Source organism: Lupinus angustifolius, chromosome LG07, assembly GCF_001865875.1.
Source record: "Lupinus angustifolius cultivar Tanjil chromosome LG07, LupAngTanjil_v1.0, whole genome shotgun sequence".
Taxonomy (NCBI): domain Eukaryota; kingdom Viridiplantae; phylum Streptophyta; class Magnoliopsida; order Fabales; family Fabaceae; genus Lupinus; species Lupinus angustifolius.
In genome coordinates, this window is record NC_032015.1 from 5,388,230 (window position 1) to 5,404,528 (window position 16,299).

General features: G+C 32.7%; 2 protein-coding genes across 3 annotated transcripts; one reads left to right on the forward strand and one right to left on the reverse strand.

Annotated features, from left to right (window-relative positions):
• On the forward strand, positions 2,202-4,496 carry LOC109351968 (gibberellin 2-beta-dioxygenase 1-like). Of its 2 annotated transcripts, none has more exons than XM_019593702.1 (3): positions 2,202-2,763; positions 3,097-3,496; positions 3,550-3,734. In XM_019593702.1, exons 1-3 carry the CDS (start codon positions 2,357-2,359, stop codon positions 3,601-3,603), a joined length of 861 nt encoding a protein of 286 aa, XP_019449247.1. In that variant the 5' UTR covers positions 2,202-2,356; the 3' UTR covers positions 3,604-3,734. The 2 variants fall into 2 exon arrangements, with proteins under 2 accessions (XP_019449247.1, XP_019449246.1); XM_019593701.1 differs by lacking the exon at positions 3,550-3,734 and adding an exon at positions 4,013-4,496 and having other exon boundaries at positions 2,205-2,763; positions 3,097-3,451.
• On the reverse strand, positions 7,152-11,795 carry LOC109351969. The gene is made up of 9 exons (XM_019593703.1): positions 11,553-11,795; positions 10,742-10,959; positions 10,569-10,620; positions 10,440-10,485; positions 10,231-10,312; positions 9,988-10,132; positions 9,792-9,897; positions 9,061-9,127; positions 7,152-8,065 (listed from the first exon to the last, which is right to left on the reverse strand). Exons 2-9 carry the CDS (start codon positions 10,931-10,933, stop codon positions 7,484-7,486), a joined length of 1,272 nt encoding a protein of 423 aa, XP_019449248.1. The 5' UTR covers positions 10,934-10,959; positions 11,553-11,795; the 3' UTR covers positions 7,152-7,483.

A 16,299-nucleotide genomic window follows, 5' to 3' on the forward strand; every position in this document is an offset into this window, starting at 1 on the left:
TAACATGTTAATGACTAATGAGATTCTCACATTTACCATTAGATTCAAACTTATTAAGATAGAAGTTAGATTCTTAGTTATCTATTTTCATGTAATTGTTGTCAATAGGGAAATAAACTATTTGTTGTGACTAGTAATATTTTTCATTTAACTTTTTTTATAGAAGTTTCTAATTATAATTGATTAAATATTGTAAATATCAATCTCTCTTGCCTATTTTTCCATGTTTTTATTCTTATATTTAGCATAATTATAATTATTAGTTTTTATTTTTTCATTAATTTTGGATTTTTATTATAGAGTGATTAAAGGTTATCTTGAAATGAAATTTTATATGGAAAAAAACATATATTTATGAAAAATAAAGTCACCTCCTTGTTGTGGATGTATTTGTTGCTCACAGATCATCATGCCTTAGACATAGCCTTCCTTAGATCTTAGGTTTTCTTTAAAGTCTCTAATATATAAAAAGGAAAATCAGCTACTATATCTTATAATGAATTATTATTGCTATTGCCATTTAAATTCTCTTTCCAATTTTCCTGGTACTACAATAACTATCCTCCAAAGGAAACAATCCTTATTTAGCCACATAAGATACAAATGGCAGGGGAGTCATAAGGTGGTCTGATGATGAATAAGATGGTCGTAAGGAATTGAGTGTAAGAGGTTGTGAGTACAAGTCTCACCATCAACAAAAAATGGGACTTATAAAAGTGGTTGATAGTAGGGTTAGGAGGGGTTGATCAAAAAAATAAAAATAAAAATAAAAATAAAATGCAAATGAGAGAATGCAATTAAAGCGCCCTACTGATTATCAATTTATCATATTATTTGGCTAATGTAGATATTACCTTACTGAAATCACAATATTATATTATTTATTTTTACATTTACAAAATTAAAATACTCAACTTTGGTATGTATTTCAAATACATCATAGCATCTATGAAAGGAAAGAATGACAATAATATAATGTTTTACTTAGAATGAATCCCCTACAAAAACTTAATTTATATTTACTCATAATCTTTTCTTTTGTTTCTTTCCGATACTTCTTTGAAATCCTCTTTTAACTTCTTGAACTTCTAGTACTTAATATAATTTATCTTTTGCCCACAAAAAAAACAAATATATCACACATCTATAATTTTAAGCATTATTTTAAAAAAATAAATACAATAAAAATGTGTACCCAATAATAGGTTCAATTGAAGTGTGACCGTGTATCCAAACATTTATTCATCCACTTGGAACAAATTGCTATTAATAAACAATAAATTAATTACATTTTAATAAATAAAAAGTACAGGCTTAAGTAGTGTTTATAAAATTGTCATGAAATTTTAGTGGAAGGAAATCTAAGTTAATAATTGTCCTCTCATGAGGTAGGTGATGACTGGACTGCTTCTCATCAAGATTGTGATGGTGATACATACTATTTTTAAATGGTTGGTAATTCAAAATGGAAAATGTAGAATGAAAAAATATCTCCAAATTTATATAATAATAAGTTAATAAGTATTACTTGTAAAATTTGTTTATCTCAAAGATTAGACATTAAGCAATCCAACTTTCTCCTTTACTCTCTTCCTTCAGCCTCACCTTTTTTATAAAGTAAAATTTTACTAACAAATAAGAAGTTAATTTTTATTTGGGTCAGACACATTATTTTATAATTTATTATAAAATAAAAATAATATTAAACATTATTCTTATTTTTATTTTTGGTCCCACAATCTATCACATTCTTAACAAAACTACTTTTTTGTTATTTTTCATTGTTCATATTTCTTTTTTATTGATCTTATTTAAGAACAATATTTATAAAATAAGAATGTCGTAAATATAATAAAAATATTTTTATTTTTATAAGAATGAGGTGAAAACAACCTATTACTCTAACCTTCCCAACAGAAATAAAACAAGTGAGGTGTAACAATAGACACCCCACAAAACGGAGAAGTCATGTTTTTTTCTAGTGTTAGGAAGGATATTTTTCGCTTATGAATAAAGAACTAATCTCTTTTAAGGTATCATTTATTCTTCCTTATAAATATCTTTCTAAGAATTGAATCGTTGACATTTATGGTCTTTCTGAAAATCTAACAGAGACTTACACAAATATAGACAAATATAAATATAGAGTTGGATTTAGAACCTCACCTATTTTTTCATTATAAATAGCCAAGCAACCCAAACCATTTTTCTCAAGCATCTTCTTCTCATAACTCAAAAGCCTATCAAACACTTTCAAAACTCTTCAATATCTTTGTTTTTCAATTCCTCTCTCTCTCTCTCTCATATTCACTTCACTTACTACCCAAAAAACAAGGCAACATCAAAAGCTGCAAAAATGGTAGTATTGTCAAAACAAACAACAGAGCAGTACGCCTATATCAGGCACTGCAACAAAACATCTGCATTCTCCTCCACAGGAATTATTCCTGTGGTGGACCTTTCCAAACCTGAAGCAAAGACTCTCATAGTAAAGGCTTGTGAGGAGTTTGGATTCTTTAAGGTCATCAACCATGGTGTCCCTATGGAAGCTATCTCAAAGTTGGAGTCTGAAGCCATCAACTTTTTCTCTCTTCCCAACAATCAAAAAGAAAAGGCAGGTCCACCTAATCCATTTGGTTATGGAAACAAGAAAATTGGAGAAAATGGTGATGTTGGTTGGGTTGAATACCTTCTTCTAAAGAACAACCAGGATTATAACTCTATGAGACTCTCAGTTTTTGGACAAACTACAGATAAGTTTAGGTATGCTATTTTACTCAATCAATCTTAACAAAAAATTTGATCTTATAGCAAGTCACTCATACTTCAAAATTGTTGTGTTTGTTAATATAAAAAAAAATCATTTATATGCCTTTAAATTATTTTATGTTATTTCATATTCATATTTATATTCCTATCGTGACATATCAATATTCTATGTCTATCCTAAGTTTATTATATGCAATTTTTTATATTAAAAATGGTAGGAATTGTATAATTTGCACTATTATTCTATGAGTAACTTCCTCAATAAAAATCTTAAATGTGAAAGTTATGGTTAAGTGCTGATCCTCTCATTTTGGTACTGTTATGTAGGAATGTGTTGAATGATTATATATGTGCTGTGAGGAAGATGGGTTGTGAGATTCTTGAGTTGATGGCTGAGGGATTGAACATTGAGGAAAAGAATGTGTTCAGCAAGCTTCTGATGGATAAAGAGAGTGATTCTCTTTTCAGGTTGAACCATTACCCTCCTTGTCCTGAAATGGCTTTGGATAATAAGAATGGTGAAAACCTGGTTGGGTTTGGTGAGCACACAGACCCACAAATCATTTCCCTGCTGAGGTCCAACAACACTTCAGGTTTACAGATTTGTCTCAAAGATAGGAGTTGGGTTTCTGTGCCACCTGATTATAACTCTTTCTTCATTAATGTTGGTGATTCTCTTCAGGTACATGCTGAGATCACTCACTCTTTTAATAATTCAATAATAAAAACAGGCTAGTTAATAATAGGTAGATAGCAACTAGACAAAGGGAATTAATTAACACATTTATGTTTTATTTATTTATTGTTCCTCCTATTCCTATAGATAAGATGTGAAATGGTTTGACATGTAGATAAACTCTACCTTTTCGGTAGTAGCTTTTTAATGTGTGTTATTTTGGTTGACTTTTTAATGATCACCCTTCTCATTCAACTCCCTTGTTTTTTTCAATTCCCTATGAAGAAAGAGAAAAAAAGAATGACAACTTGAATAATAAATTATATTCTAAGAAATATAATGGTTGAATAAATTAAATAGGTAGTGTGCTACTTTGCCTTGTGAATCATCTTTATTACCGCCAGAGAATATATGTCATATGCTTCTGCCATATTTTTTATTTTTTTTACTCATGTGTCATTATGTGATTAGTCCAGAGAATATGATACTATTAAAAATATGTGATTTGTATCTCTTTATTAATAGCTATCTAACGTGCAATATCTTGGTTTGGTCGGTGATCCACAGGTTATGACTAATGGGCGGTTCAGGAGTGTGAGGCACAGGGTTTTAGCAAATGGGTTTGATTCAAGGCTCTCAATGATTTATTTTGGTGGTCCACCATTAAGTGAAAAAATAGCACCATTGCCTTGTCTCATGAAAGAAAATGAGGAAAGCTTATACAAAGAGTTTACATGGTTTGAGTACAAGAAATCAGCTTATGCTTCAAGATTGGCAGACAATAGGCTTGGCCACTTTGAGATATTTTCAGCATCATAATGCTAGAACAATGTTATGGGGGCACATGTTAACTGGATCAATGTAATATATATAATATATGGTTTTTAATGTATATACTAGAAGTGGGTTTTTATTTTTCATTTGCTTTGGTATGAAAGTTGTCTATCAATCAGGATCAGTCATAGGTAGGATACTATGTATAAAAACTCCCTTTCCTTATGCTTCAATATGTAAGTGCTTTTTTTAGTAAATGTCATGTGCTTTCTGTCAACAACAAAGACCTATTGTTATTATTCTTGTTCACAAAAATTTCAGAAAAGCTTAAGACATCAACATTTTTTTAGCTCCATGGAAATTTTATTGTTCTCTTAAATAGAAATAGAGAACGAAGTAATTAGAAAAAACAAAAGATTGTTAGAATAAATATTATATAACAATGTTCTTGTATAGTAAGGTTCTAATTTTCCTTTTATCAAATAAAAGAGAAAATTTGAGCATACATATTGAGAGACAGTTACGCATTCAAAATAAAATTAGAATTGATACGGCACCTCAATATGTTGTGGATTAGAACATATCTTGTGAGCTCATCTCCAAGCAGAGGGACCATTCTTGAGTCCTAAGGAACTATAGTCTGTGAAACCCGTGGGTCTTGTTGCACTAAGCCCAAAAATACAACCTGGAAGAAGAAAGGGACTTAACGCAATCATTAGTGGTCCATACTCCATACGATGTAAGCTTTGAGTATAATTTGTTCTAATATTGAATTAAAAAGGAGTTGGTATGGTACTTTTATTTTTTCTTTTACACGTTTCATATAAAGTGTCACTCACAAATATTTTATAAGGTCAGGTTGTTCTATCACTAAACCAACTTGTTATTGATACTTGTGTGTTTATAAATACAACACATACGTTTGTTGATATTTTATAATTTGAACATCAAATGTTATGAGTTAAGGTCTGTAGAACTAACACATTAAGATTTTGATTCAAAACGTGAATAACAATGGAACTCATCGACAGTTGGAGGCTTTTCGATCGCAGCCTGGTCCAACAAGTGATATCAGAGTCGATAGTTCGGTTGAGACATAGTGGACTCAAGGGAGAGGGGCGGAAAGTATGAAACTCACACCTGAGGGGCCGGAAGGTATCTCCTTACTCTATGAGTAATGAACTAATTCTTTTCGAAGGTGTGACTACCCCTCTTAACAAGTCTTGTTCACATGAATCTAACGCTTGATTTTTTCGTCATTTTAGTGATCTAATGAGGCCATACACAACTAAACTAATTTATTGTTAGATTTGTAAGAAGATTTGGAGAATTGTCTTCTTATCATGAGACTAGGGAAAAAAAATGAAGGTTTGAGGAATTTAGGCTTGAAAAAGGTCTCAGTCTAAGAGGTCCAAGGCTTGACTGAAGACCGGTTGGGCTAGCCCTAATGGCCCTGTCTTAATCAAAGGAGGATTCAATGGATTGTTGGTAAATGAAGCTTCTCAACGACCTTTTATCTCAGCCAAGACTTTTCTTTTGCCAAGTAGTTGTAACTGAGAATCCATTGAAATATGATTATCTGATTCCAACATATCACCGATAGCAACTATTGTGCTTCTGCCACCGGAAATAGCATGGGACAAACAAGAGGGAAGCATAGAGATGAGTCACTTTGTGCGCCACCGTGGATGTCATTGTGGGATATTCCATTTCCACCACCACAAACTATCTTAGATAACAGAGAAAGGAGTTATCTTCAAAACTCATAATGTCTTCATAAAAGAGGAAGTCACAAGTTTTGAGGGAGAGAGGAGAGCAAGGTGAAGAGAAAATGAGCCTAAAAGATTTGATGCATGAGAACCTTCCAAGTCTGCCATGAAAAGATATGTCCAATAAGTTATGAACATTAGACCTAGATGAGCATATACAATGCCAAACATCAAGATGAACACCTGCCATAACCTTTTATGACAGACTATGGTCTACGGCAACACCGTCATGGGGCATGACAACCCCTTGTGATCATTAAAAGGTAGATAAATATCTGAATTGTGAAACGACTCCTTATTGATCAAGGCAGGTCAACAGACATCATATTCTAAGATTTGTTCGAGAAGCTCAAACTGAACAAAAGGACCATGTGTCTTATGATGGCCAACTCATTGGCTTCACCGGGGAAGGTATAACTCTAAAATGTCACATAACCCTTATGATCAACCTTTGGAGATCATCCCCTCTATAACTGTCGGTACTAAATTTCTGGTGATAGACTATCCTTAAAGTAGTGGTTTCCATAGACTAGCTTGCAATGAAATTTCTCTCCCATGACTACAATGTATGCATTCTAAACGGAGATCAACAAGTAGCATGAAATTTTTATTTCAACAACCTCAATACAAGTAAAGGATCTTAACCGACCCAAACAACAACCAAAAAAATAAAGTTTATTAACAAAATGAAGAAAACATTAATTCACCAATTTAAAGAGCTATCAAAAGGTGTTACGGGTCGACACGAGCCAGCCTCCTCCAAGCCGCAACCTACATCGCAATAGACCAAAAATGCTCAATTTGTCCTTGTGATCTACTAAAATATTGTCTAAGCCAGCCGTATGCGGAGTTGTGGACAATAAGACTTATTCACTCTGACCCAGGAAACGATAAGAAATATATAATAAAATGCACAATAATTGAAAGCTACTATACAATAAGATTTTATGAGTAAAATCTACTGTTTCATTGCAAATGAGCGTGAGAAACGACAAATTTCCAGTACGGGTGGCTTCATTAAGAAAACATTTTAAACGCCCACACTCTAAAATATTTATGTGAGTTACCCAAATATTTTAAGCGCCACACTCTAAGGTATAATAACTTCAACGACTGAAGACATTTTAATCACGGCAATTTAAATTATCTTTGCTCATTATGTATCTAGGATTTGCCATATATTATTTACTATAAGAATGAAAAGACACCTATCAGAGGTGTGGACGTTTGAAACACTATTTACAGAACATTACTTAAGGGGCAAGACATTAACAAATAAAAGGAACTATGCAGAAACCTTTTACCAGCTTGAATCATTTGTTTTCTTTTGACATTTGTATATAGAGATTATGTGCGAGGATAATATCACCCCTGATCTTTGGACAAATTGCACACGTTGTGAATTTCACTGAAACTCTAAATAGGACTGCTGGCCAAACAGCCATGGCAAGCATCACCGATTCAAGAAGGATTATACCGGTACCTCAACCAAAATCTACTGCCACGAAGCACTCTGTCCATTTGACATGACTCGAGCTTCCGCTAATGAGACAGCCATAGCTAACATCATTTGCTCCTCAAAGCTCTCTGGAAGAATGGGGATTGTAGCACTTTGAAGGCTGCCACCAATGTCATCAGGCTGTGGTAAAGATAGTCTGTCACCATCCTCTGTTGCAACAGAGCTTGCATAGTGGGTTACCGACGCTTCAGCCACCTCTGGCCCATTGTCCATGTCCCATTCACTATTAACCCGAGTCAATGATGCAGTATCACCTGGGAGCACCTCATTGATGTTGTCTGTAGATGGATAGCTACCCAGATCTCCACCAAGCCTGTTATAAAAACTGTTGGAACCTTGCCGCGTGTTAAATGAATTTCCAATGACTGAGTTCATAGTTGATTCTCCCGCAGTTTGCTGACGCTCAGCAAGAGCAGCAACCGCACAAGCAAGGCCTGCAGATGGAGAGGAGGATGATCCTGTCAGTTGACCCAGAGCAGATATAACAGATGGATCATCAACTACATATTGTCTGGAAGCAGAATCAGCATTAGATAAATAACTCTGCTTCCCAGTCTCCTGCAGTGTAAATATACTGTACAATCAGACAGGAGTGTTCATTATCTAAAAAAACAGAGATGTTTCTGAAAACACAAAATAAAGAGCAGAATTGCATGATATAATTCTTTTTTCCAAGAACTGCCCTTTTGTTTAGACTATAGAGTGACATTGCACGCTGCAAAAAAATGCTACATTGATTCAAACTTTAGATCAACTTATATACCAAACAAACTGAGAATTTTGAGGGACCCTTATTATCTTCCATCATCAGGTAATGACTAAGAATTAATAGATTAAACATGAATGACTTTTTTCTGTTTTTTCAAGAAAACATTAAATTATTGACCACCAAGTAATCAAATTTTGATATAGATACACAAATATAAAAGGACAATTTCAAAATCAGCCAGCAATAAAAAAAAAATGAGATGAGAAAAGGACAGAACAAAATAAAACACCCCCCTTGGAAAGATTTACTTCAACTTTATTCTCATCATTTGTCTTGAAAGGATTTGACATATAGAAACTGACAGTGAGCAATTTCAAATTTAACCAAAGCTGGTAACCAAACAATAAAATTATAATGTGAGGTTAAAAAAAGTAAAATTTGTAAACCACTATACTACAGAGGAGCAGTTATCTTCCATTTTCTTAATAAATCCCTGGGTAAATTATTTTCTGGTTCCTTTTCAGTGATTTAAATCCCTCGACTTAATAATACGTTCATTGTTGTCCTTATTACGACATTTCATATTATAATTTTATTTTTCAGCTAATACTATCAAATCAATGCTGCTTTACACATTCCCATTAATACAAATATTTTAAATGGAGGATCAACATAATGAAAAAATGGGACATAATAAGTAAAATTTGAGTAAAATGACTAAATTAAAAAATAAGGACAAAAATGGACAGAGTTAGAGTAAGCAAATAGAGAACAAAAACTTAATTCATCCTAAATTCAACGTTAAGATGTTTATAGCTAAGCATATTCAAAAATAGGTTTTCACCTGAATGGAAAGCCATATTGCTTCCATGACCATGATGTCCTCAAGATCAATGTCAAAATCATCATCTCTGCAGTTTTCAAGTTTGGGATAAAAGCTCAGTTAAATTATTTAGTTCCCTTAAATATACTAAAAAGAACTTATGCACTTGTGTAGATGACCATTAATGTCATCAACATTTAAGTCAAATCAAACCTCTCCGCAAATTTCCGTTTTGGGAGAGAAATAAAATATTGGTAAGTCAAAAATCAAGTTTCTTAAGTACAGTATATGAAATATCTTATGCACTTTTGTCCACAACCAGACCAGTCACAGCATTTGAATTCTTCTATAGTTTTATAATAAAACATTCTCAAAAGTCAAAACAACCAAATATGAGGACACCCAGCGTCTTGACTAATTGACAATGCAAATGTGAGATATCAATAATACCATGCAAAACGAAAGTGTATATGTTCTCTGTTCTGTCATCATTTAGTATAGCACTTGTCATCTTATAATGGACTCAATGCTTGATCATGTAATGGACATGGTATAATCTTACAATTAGAATCTTCTTGAGAAGATATTACACACCCAAGGATCATTATTAGGAAACAAAGTTAAACCATCATACACAACTTTTAGGCAATTATATATTTCAATTAATTTCCTTTCCTTCATTGTTTTTTCAAGGGATATAAAAAAACAGAAATAAAGCAAAAAGAAGAAGCAATCAAAACAGGCCAGAATACCTGTTGGTCCTAGTGGCTGGAGGCGGTCTAACCATTGAGGTTGCAGACAAGTCTTGAGAAGAAACAATTTCTTCGCCTTCAACAACAGAAACTGAAGATGCAGCCACTGCAAAATTGAATCAAATGAATAATTTGTAGAACTAGAGTCAGTCACACATACATACAGATAATGTCCAGAACGGCAATGAAAGACTACCTGCATTTGAGCTGTATTCAACATCTGTAAATGTTACATTCCCGTCTGAAGAGCTTATTTCTTGTCTTTTACGCATTCTTTCCTCTTCATCAAGGAGTTGCTGTTGCCTCATCCTAATTTTTGCTTCTATAACTCGTTGTTCTTCCTAAACAGTTCAGAGTCTGTGAGTGAAACTCAATTCCCTTGCAAACATTTCAGCAAATACAGTCCTAAAAGACAGTAGTAATGACAAAAACTGCTTACAATCTGCTCAAGTCCCTTCTCTTCTTTCGACTTCACACCACGATACTCCACAGCATAATTTGGCGTTTTGCAGAAGGGGCATCTCATGTATTTTAAGGCAAGTCATTATTGTATCATTAAAGCAGTGTAAAAGATGAGAATTGCAAGAAGACAATTACGAATCAAATATATTAACACACAAAAAAAACTAGTAAGCAGGAATAGGATACTGTGAAGGCCGAGTGGAATTTGGAACTTTCATCTTCAAAAAGCACTCTGATAAAAGGACATTAATCAGATCGTATACAACTCCTGAAGACAAAATATATAACTGGAGAATATAACCAAATAATAATTACCTGTACAAATGCTCTTCATGCAACATCTTGATCGGTTTAGACTTGGATAATACTGAATTGACCGAAAAAAGAAAGATGAAACGGAAGGATTATAAAAGTTATAAAGAAAGGTTACAATCAAACAAAATTAGGGCAAATGAACAAATGTTGCAGGTATATGATAGAAAAAAGACCAGAAAGCAAATTGGGCACTCTTCAAGATCGTAGGTGCAATCATCATCTCCAGGGTAGCATGGTGCAAGCTTTGATTCGCATATTAGCTTTCTCAGCTTCTTATGATCCACGTCTTTATGATTATACAGCCCCTGCGGCCTTGTATATTTCTCATCTACCACTTGCCTCCTCCTCCCAAGTTTGTTACCCATCCAAAATATTCAGTTCTTGTTCTCCACTGATTATTTTTGGAAATATTCAGCAAGATAAAACAACAAAGCAACAATGAATGTAACAAATGAATGTATGAATTACATAATCAACAGAACACAATTGAATCGCCTAATCCCAGATGTATAATTATAAATTAAAAAGACAAATAAAGGGTCTTTTCAGTTCAGTTCATTGAGATTGTTGAAGAAACACATTTCTGACATCCCTGCAAGCATCTCATGAAGAATGCAAACAGATAAGCCTAAAAGTAAACAAATGAGAATAACATGTAAAACCCTAAGAGCCTAAATGACACTAGAGTCTTTCAAATACTCAAATAATCTCTCCAATTTCCAACTCTTCTTCATCAAGAATCATCCCTCCAATGATTTCATACCAAAGCAAAACCAAGACGCTACAAAATTTACAACAAGTTGATGTGACAGAAATGAACTCACTCCAAACCAATGTCAATTCAGAATCAACGACAGAAACATAGACAAGAACCCTAACTTTCAGTACTCCAATTATGCAAACACAAGCATTGCCGAAATAAAAAGGAAAAATCAAGATTGTGAAGAAATGAATGAAAGAAAGAAAGATGAATAAGAAAAGAACCTGAAATCGTGGTGAAGAGAAAAGAAGAAGAAGAGAGAGAGAGAGAGAGATTCTCTCTTGTGTTTTGGTGTGAGTGTTTTTGTTATTATTACGTGAGAAGTGAGGGAAGGAAAGTTGTATATTATTATAGAGAGAGAAAGTGAGGAGGAGAGAGAAAATGGAATGTAAGAAGAGAAAGAAAAGAAGGGAAGAGAGAGTAGAGTACTCCACCAGCAAAGAATCGTTCACCTTTTCTTTCCTCTCTCCGTTTTCTTTCAACTGCCCCCTCTTATTTATATTTTAATTTTTCCTTTCATCACTTTTCTTAATATTATTACTTTAAAATAACTACTAATCGTTACTTTTATTGGAAAATTACTTACAAAACTCTTTTCATTCATTCAAATTTCAAATATTCAATACATCAATTCTCATAAATATTATCATTTTATGCGTTTTAATCCTCAATCATAATCCTGATTTTGAGCAGTCTTATATATATCATAATGGATTTTCATAAAACAACTTTCAAGTCAAGACATGATATTATAATGGGTTTTCCTAAAACAACTCTCCATTAAATGGTTATGTTTTTTTAAGTTTTTATTTGAAAATATTCTAATTACTTAAGTGTAAATGGAGTAGCTAAATAATAGAAAACGGGTTCCATAACTTAATTTGAGTCATTCTTCACTTTAGAAAAAAAATCAACTTAAATTTAAAACATCGAAATTGGTAATTTGAAATAACTTAATCCCAATATTCTTATACGTTATGAAAATAATCCTAAAAACTCATTTTTAATTCAAAAACTAAAAATACGAGATAGGTTGTTTTTTATGTGACAAAGTAAGTTTAATTTACCAGATTGTAGTTAACTCAAAAAATAATGTATGCTTTTATAACTTTACTATAAACTTAAAAACGTGGATAGAATATGAAATAGCTATTGGTAATTGGATATAAATCATCAGTTTCAATTCTCAAAACCTCTCATTTTCATGTCCCTAAACCTCATAATTTATTTGTTAAAATAATAAAAATGAGCATCAAGGAAAATAAGGTAAAAATAGTATTTCAAATAAATATAGAGGTGTAAAAGTAAAATGTACGTGTTAAAGACCATTAATTCAAATTTGATAAGTCTGCCATTTCCATATAAACAAATTCATCTCAATTAGTTTTATGAATGTCAAATCTATCATTAATACTTAATACAGTGTTATTAAACTCGGACCGGTTAATGATTTGGTCAGGGTACTAGGTTAATGAGTCATTGGTTCAACTAGTGGGTCAATGGTTGGACTGATTAACTCAGTTTGTATTAAAAATTCTAAAAAATTCATAATACGTAACAATATTTAATAATGGTATACTCAAAATTTAAAAACATTATCATGCCTAATTGAACAAAAATATATATTTTACTACTACAAAATGACACAAGTAAATTGATATAATCATCAAAAACATATGAACTATGTTTTAACTACAATAAAAACATAAAATAAGTTTGAAATTTAATTAAACAATCAAGATTTGTTATAATGTAACCTAACAAATGACAAACATAACTACAAATAAGTTAAAAGTACTTATCTTTCACTTAAAAACGACATCAATTTGGTTGTTTTTAAAAAAAATATTTTTTTGATTGACTCGGACAGTTTAACCGGTCCGACCACTCAAGTCACTAGTTTTAGGCTTAAAGTGACCGAATCAATCCAATTTGATGCAAAACTGGTTAGATGAGAAGCTTGAACCGATTAGATGTCCGGCTCGTGGTTGAACCGGTCGGACTAGCCGGTTCAAGCCAAGTTTTATAACATTGACTTAACAATTTACTTTTTGAAATATCAAGGTTTTATTTATAGTTATACCCATGGCTTCAAAGCAAGGAATTTGTCACAAAGGGTATGCAATTTCTCTTCTTTAATTATAGTTTATAGTTGACATATAATTCTAAGTTTCTCTTAGAAATATGATGATTAAAATTAAAGCATTAGTGGCACAAGACTCATTGAGTGGGCATCTAGTTTTTGTCTCTCAATTTCGTAAAGCAAGTGATGACTATGGATGTCCCGTGCAATCGTTTACCCTTTGTCGACATTTGTACGTGATTTTATAATAAAACCATTAAAGTAGTTGACCAAAACTATAGAGATGATGACTTTTGTCTCAAAATTACTTTATAGACACGGAAGCAAACCTTCCTTCTACCTATTGTCTTTAAATAAATATATATGTATGATAAAACATCAGAGGGTACAGTACCAGATGAAGATGATAACATTTGTATTTACATAATGACATGTATATTTGAATAAAAATTAACAGTTCTGATTTTAAATTATTTTGAATAAAAATTATTATCAATTAACATATCCAACCTTAACTCTAACATTTGAGTATTGGAAAGAATCTGAGCTTAATAATATGTTAGGTCAGGCATACACTTGTCTTTCCGACAATACTCTATGCGGCCAAATAGTTAGTTAATTATATAAATTAAATATGTATAATCATAAAGGGATTCTCTCCTAATTTTGTTTTGGTTTCCGTAAGCTTTAGGTAAATAGTTGATATTATAAGATGTGTAGGGGTGGCTTTTTGTTCACCCAATTTGGTGGTGGAGGGTGAACCATGGTTTTGTTATTAACAAAAGTTTATGGAGGAGAGATATTCCTTTATTTCACATATGCTATAATTTTGGGCGATGACTTACGATAATATCTATGAATTTTTTTATTTATGAAAACATTACAGGCATTACATTTGCTAGTTAAATATGGCAATGCTCATCAATAATTATACATCATTTCATAAAGCATATAAATATGGAACAAGAAAAAAATCTATTACCAAAACAGTTAAGTACAAACAGATCAAAAGATCTAGGATGAGGTCTAATGGACTAAACTAAGACCAAAGTCACTTAGAACCAAGGTTTTCGCAATATAATTTCAGCCTAGTATTGAGACTAATTCTAATACACGTTGTTTGGATCACATCCTGTCCCAAATCTGCATTAACGTCCCTCCCTTGAAAGATACAAAGGTTTCTCATATTCCAAATTGAGTATACTGTTTCAGCTGCAGCCCCCTTTAACAACTGCATGTTCTTGCCCTTAGATTGCTTAATTATCCAATTCAGTTCTTCCTCCCATCTCCTAGGTCTATGATTATATCTCAGCCACTTTAGAAAGAGTGATTAGATCTTGCTGTTTGATTCGAAATAAAATCTTCTAACCTTTGTACTCTTGGATTCGATTTCATTGTAATTGTTATTTGATTTTGGGAAGTTCATCCCGTTCTTAATGCATGAATTTACTTTGCTACTAATTTCTTGTTCTTGGATTCAAGTTTAATTGGGAAGTTAAACTCGACACCGAACCTGAATCATCTTCCTTCATACATAATTGCTCTAGGAATGGAGAATGATGCATGAATTGCTTTTACATGGAACTTAATGCTAGTTAATCGGTCAAATATCCAAGGAATTGGTATTTAAGCGATTATCTAAGAATTTTACACTCAATGGATTGATGTGAATGATATGTGCATCTGAATCAGTAACTTCACAGTTTACTTGGAATTGAATCCATGGATGTCATTGAGAAAGAACGATGCATTTTGATCCCAATTTATTTTACTTGTTTTCGTTCAATTTATGATTTTTCACAATTAAACACAAAATTTTATAAAAAAACATCATTGTATATATATATACTCAATTCATTCTTGTATGAATTAGTGTAAATCTAGTTTGCTCCCTGAGGACGATATCTCGGTATTTTACCGGATTTTATTACTTGGACGATACGGTACATTTGCCGTTCCGTAAATATCTAACAAGTTTTTGGCGCCACTATTGGGAAGCAATGAGTGATTTACATTAGTTCTTTATAGAGTTTTTTGAGTTTTGTACATAGTTATTCTTTAATTCTTTGTAGTATAGTGTTAACCCTTGTGCTAACCTTTGCTGTAGTTTTCTTATTTACGCTTTTGCGAGTTAAATCTAAAGAAGAACAACTACAATACAATCCAGAGATTGAGAAGTCTGCTAAAAGTAACCGAAAGAAAACAAAAGAGAAGAAACAACAGGGTCCTCAGGAAGCACAGTGTAGCTCTGAATCGGCTACAGTTCCTACAGTTTTAGAATCTCAGTCCGAGAAGATGGAGAATGTCAATAATGTTGCTGATGATAACCCAAGGCCTAATCCTCCAAGGAGGACTTTAGGAGACTATGCTATGTATTAAGGTCCTCGACACTACTCTAGCATTGTGATTCCACACACCGTCAGAGCAATGGAAATCAAGCGTGCCTATCTGAATCTAGTTAGTGCTCATTAGTTCAGGTGAAGGATTATGAAGATCTGCATGCTCATTTGGACAATTTCTATGAGTTGGTGGCCACTATGGAGTATTTTGACACCGATAGGGAAACTGCGTACATGATGCTCTTTCCATTTTCCCTCTTTAGTGAAGCTAGGGAAGGGCTAAAATCACATTCAACCTAAAGCTTAACCCATTGGAGTGATTTGGAAAAAAATTATTGACAGGATTTTTCCCTCCGGCGAGGTATGTGCATACAAAGTTCGAAATTTCAACATTCAAACAAGGTGCTAAGGAAGCTTTTTATGAGGCATAGGAACGTTTTCAGATGTTACTGAGGAAATGTCCCAATCATGGATTTGAAGATGTTGATCAACTAAACATCTTTTGTAATGGATTGAAACCAAAGACTAAGATGATATTGGATGCCGCAG

What these genes read in the sequence shown, in the direction of transcription:
- LOC109351968 (XM_019593701.1), top strand. Translation starts at nt 2,357, where the DNA reads ATGGTAGTATTGTCAAAACAAACAACAGAGCAGTACGCCTATATCAGG. An exon ending in CAAACTACAGATAAGTTTAG is followed by an intron (nt 2,764 to 3,096) that starts GTATGCTATTTT and finishes ACTGTTATGTAG; the next exon opens with GAATGTGTTGAATGATTATA. An exon ending in ATGTTGGTGATTCTCTTCAG is followed by an intron (nt 3,452 to 4,012) that starts GTACATGCTGAG and finishes GGTGATCCACAG; the next exon opens with GTTATGACTAATGGGCGGTT.
- LOC109351969 (XM_019593703.1), bottom strand. Translation starts at nt 10,933, where the DNA reads ATGGGTAACAAACTTGGGAGGAGGAGGCAAGTGGTAGATGAGAAATAT. An exon ending in AGTGCCCAATTTGCTTTCTG is followed by an intron (nt 10,621 to 10,741) that starts GTCTTTTTTCTA and finishes CGGTCAATTCAG; the next exon opens with TATTATCCAAGTCTAAACCG. An exon ending in AATTCCACTCGGCCTTCACA is followed by an intron (nt 10,313 to 10,439) that starts GTATCCTATTCC and finishes AAAATACATGAG; the next exon opens with ATGCCCCTTCTGCAAAACGC.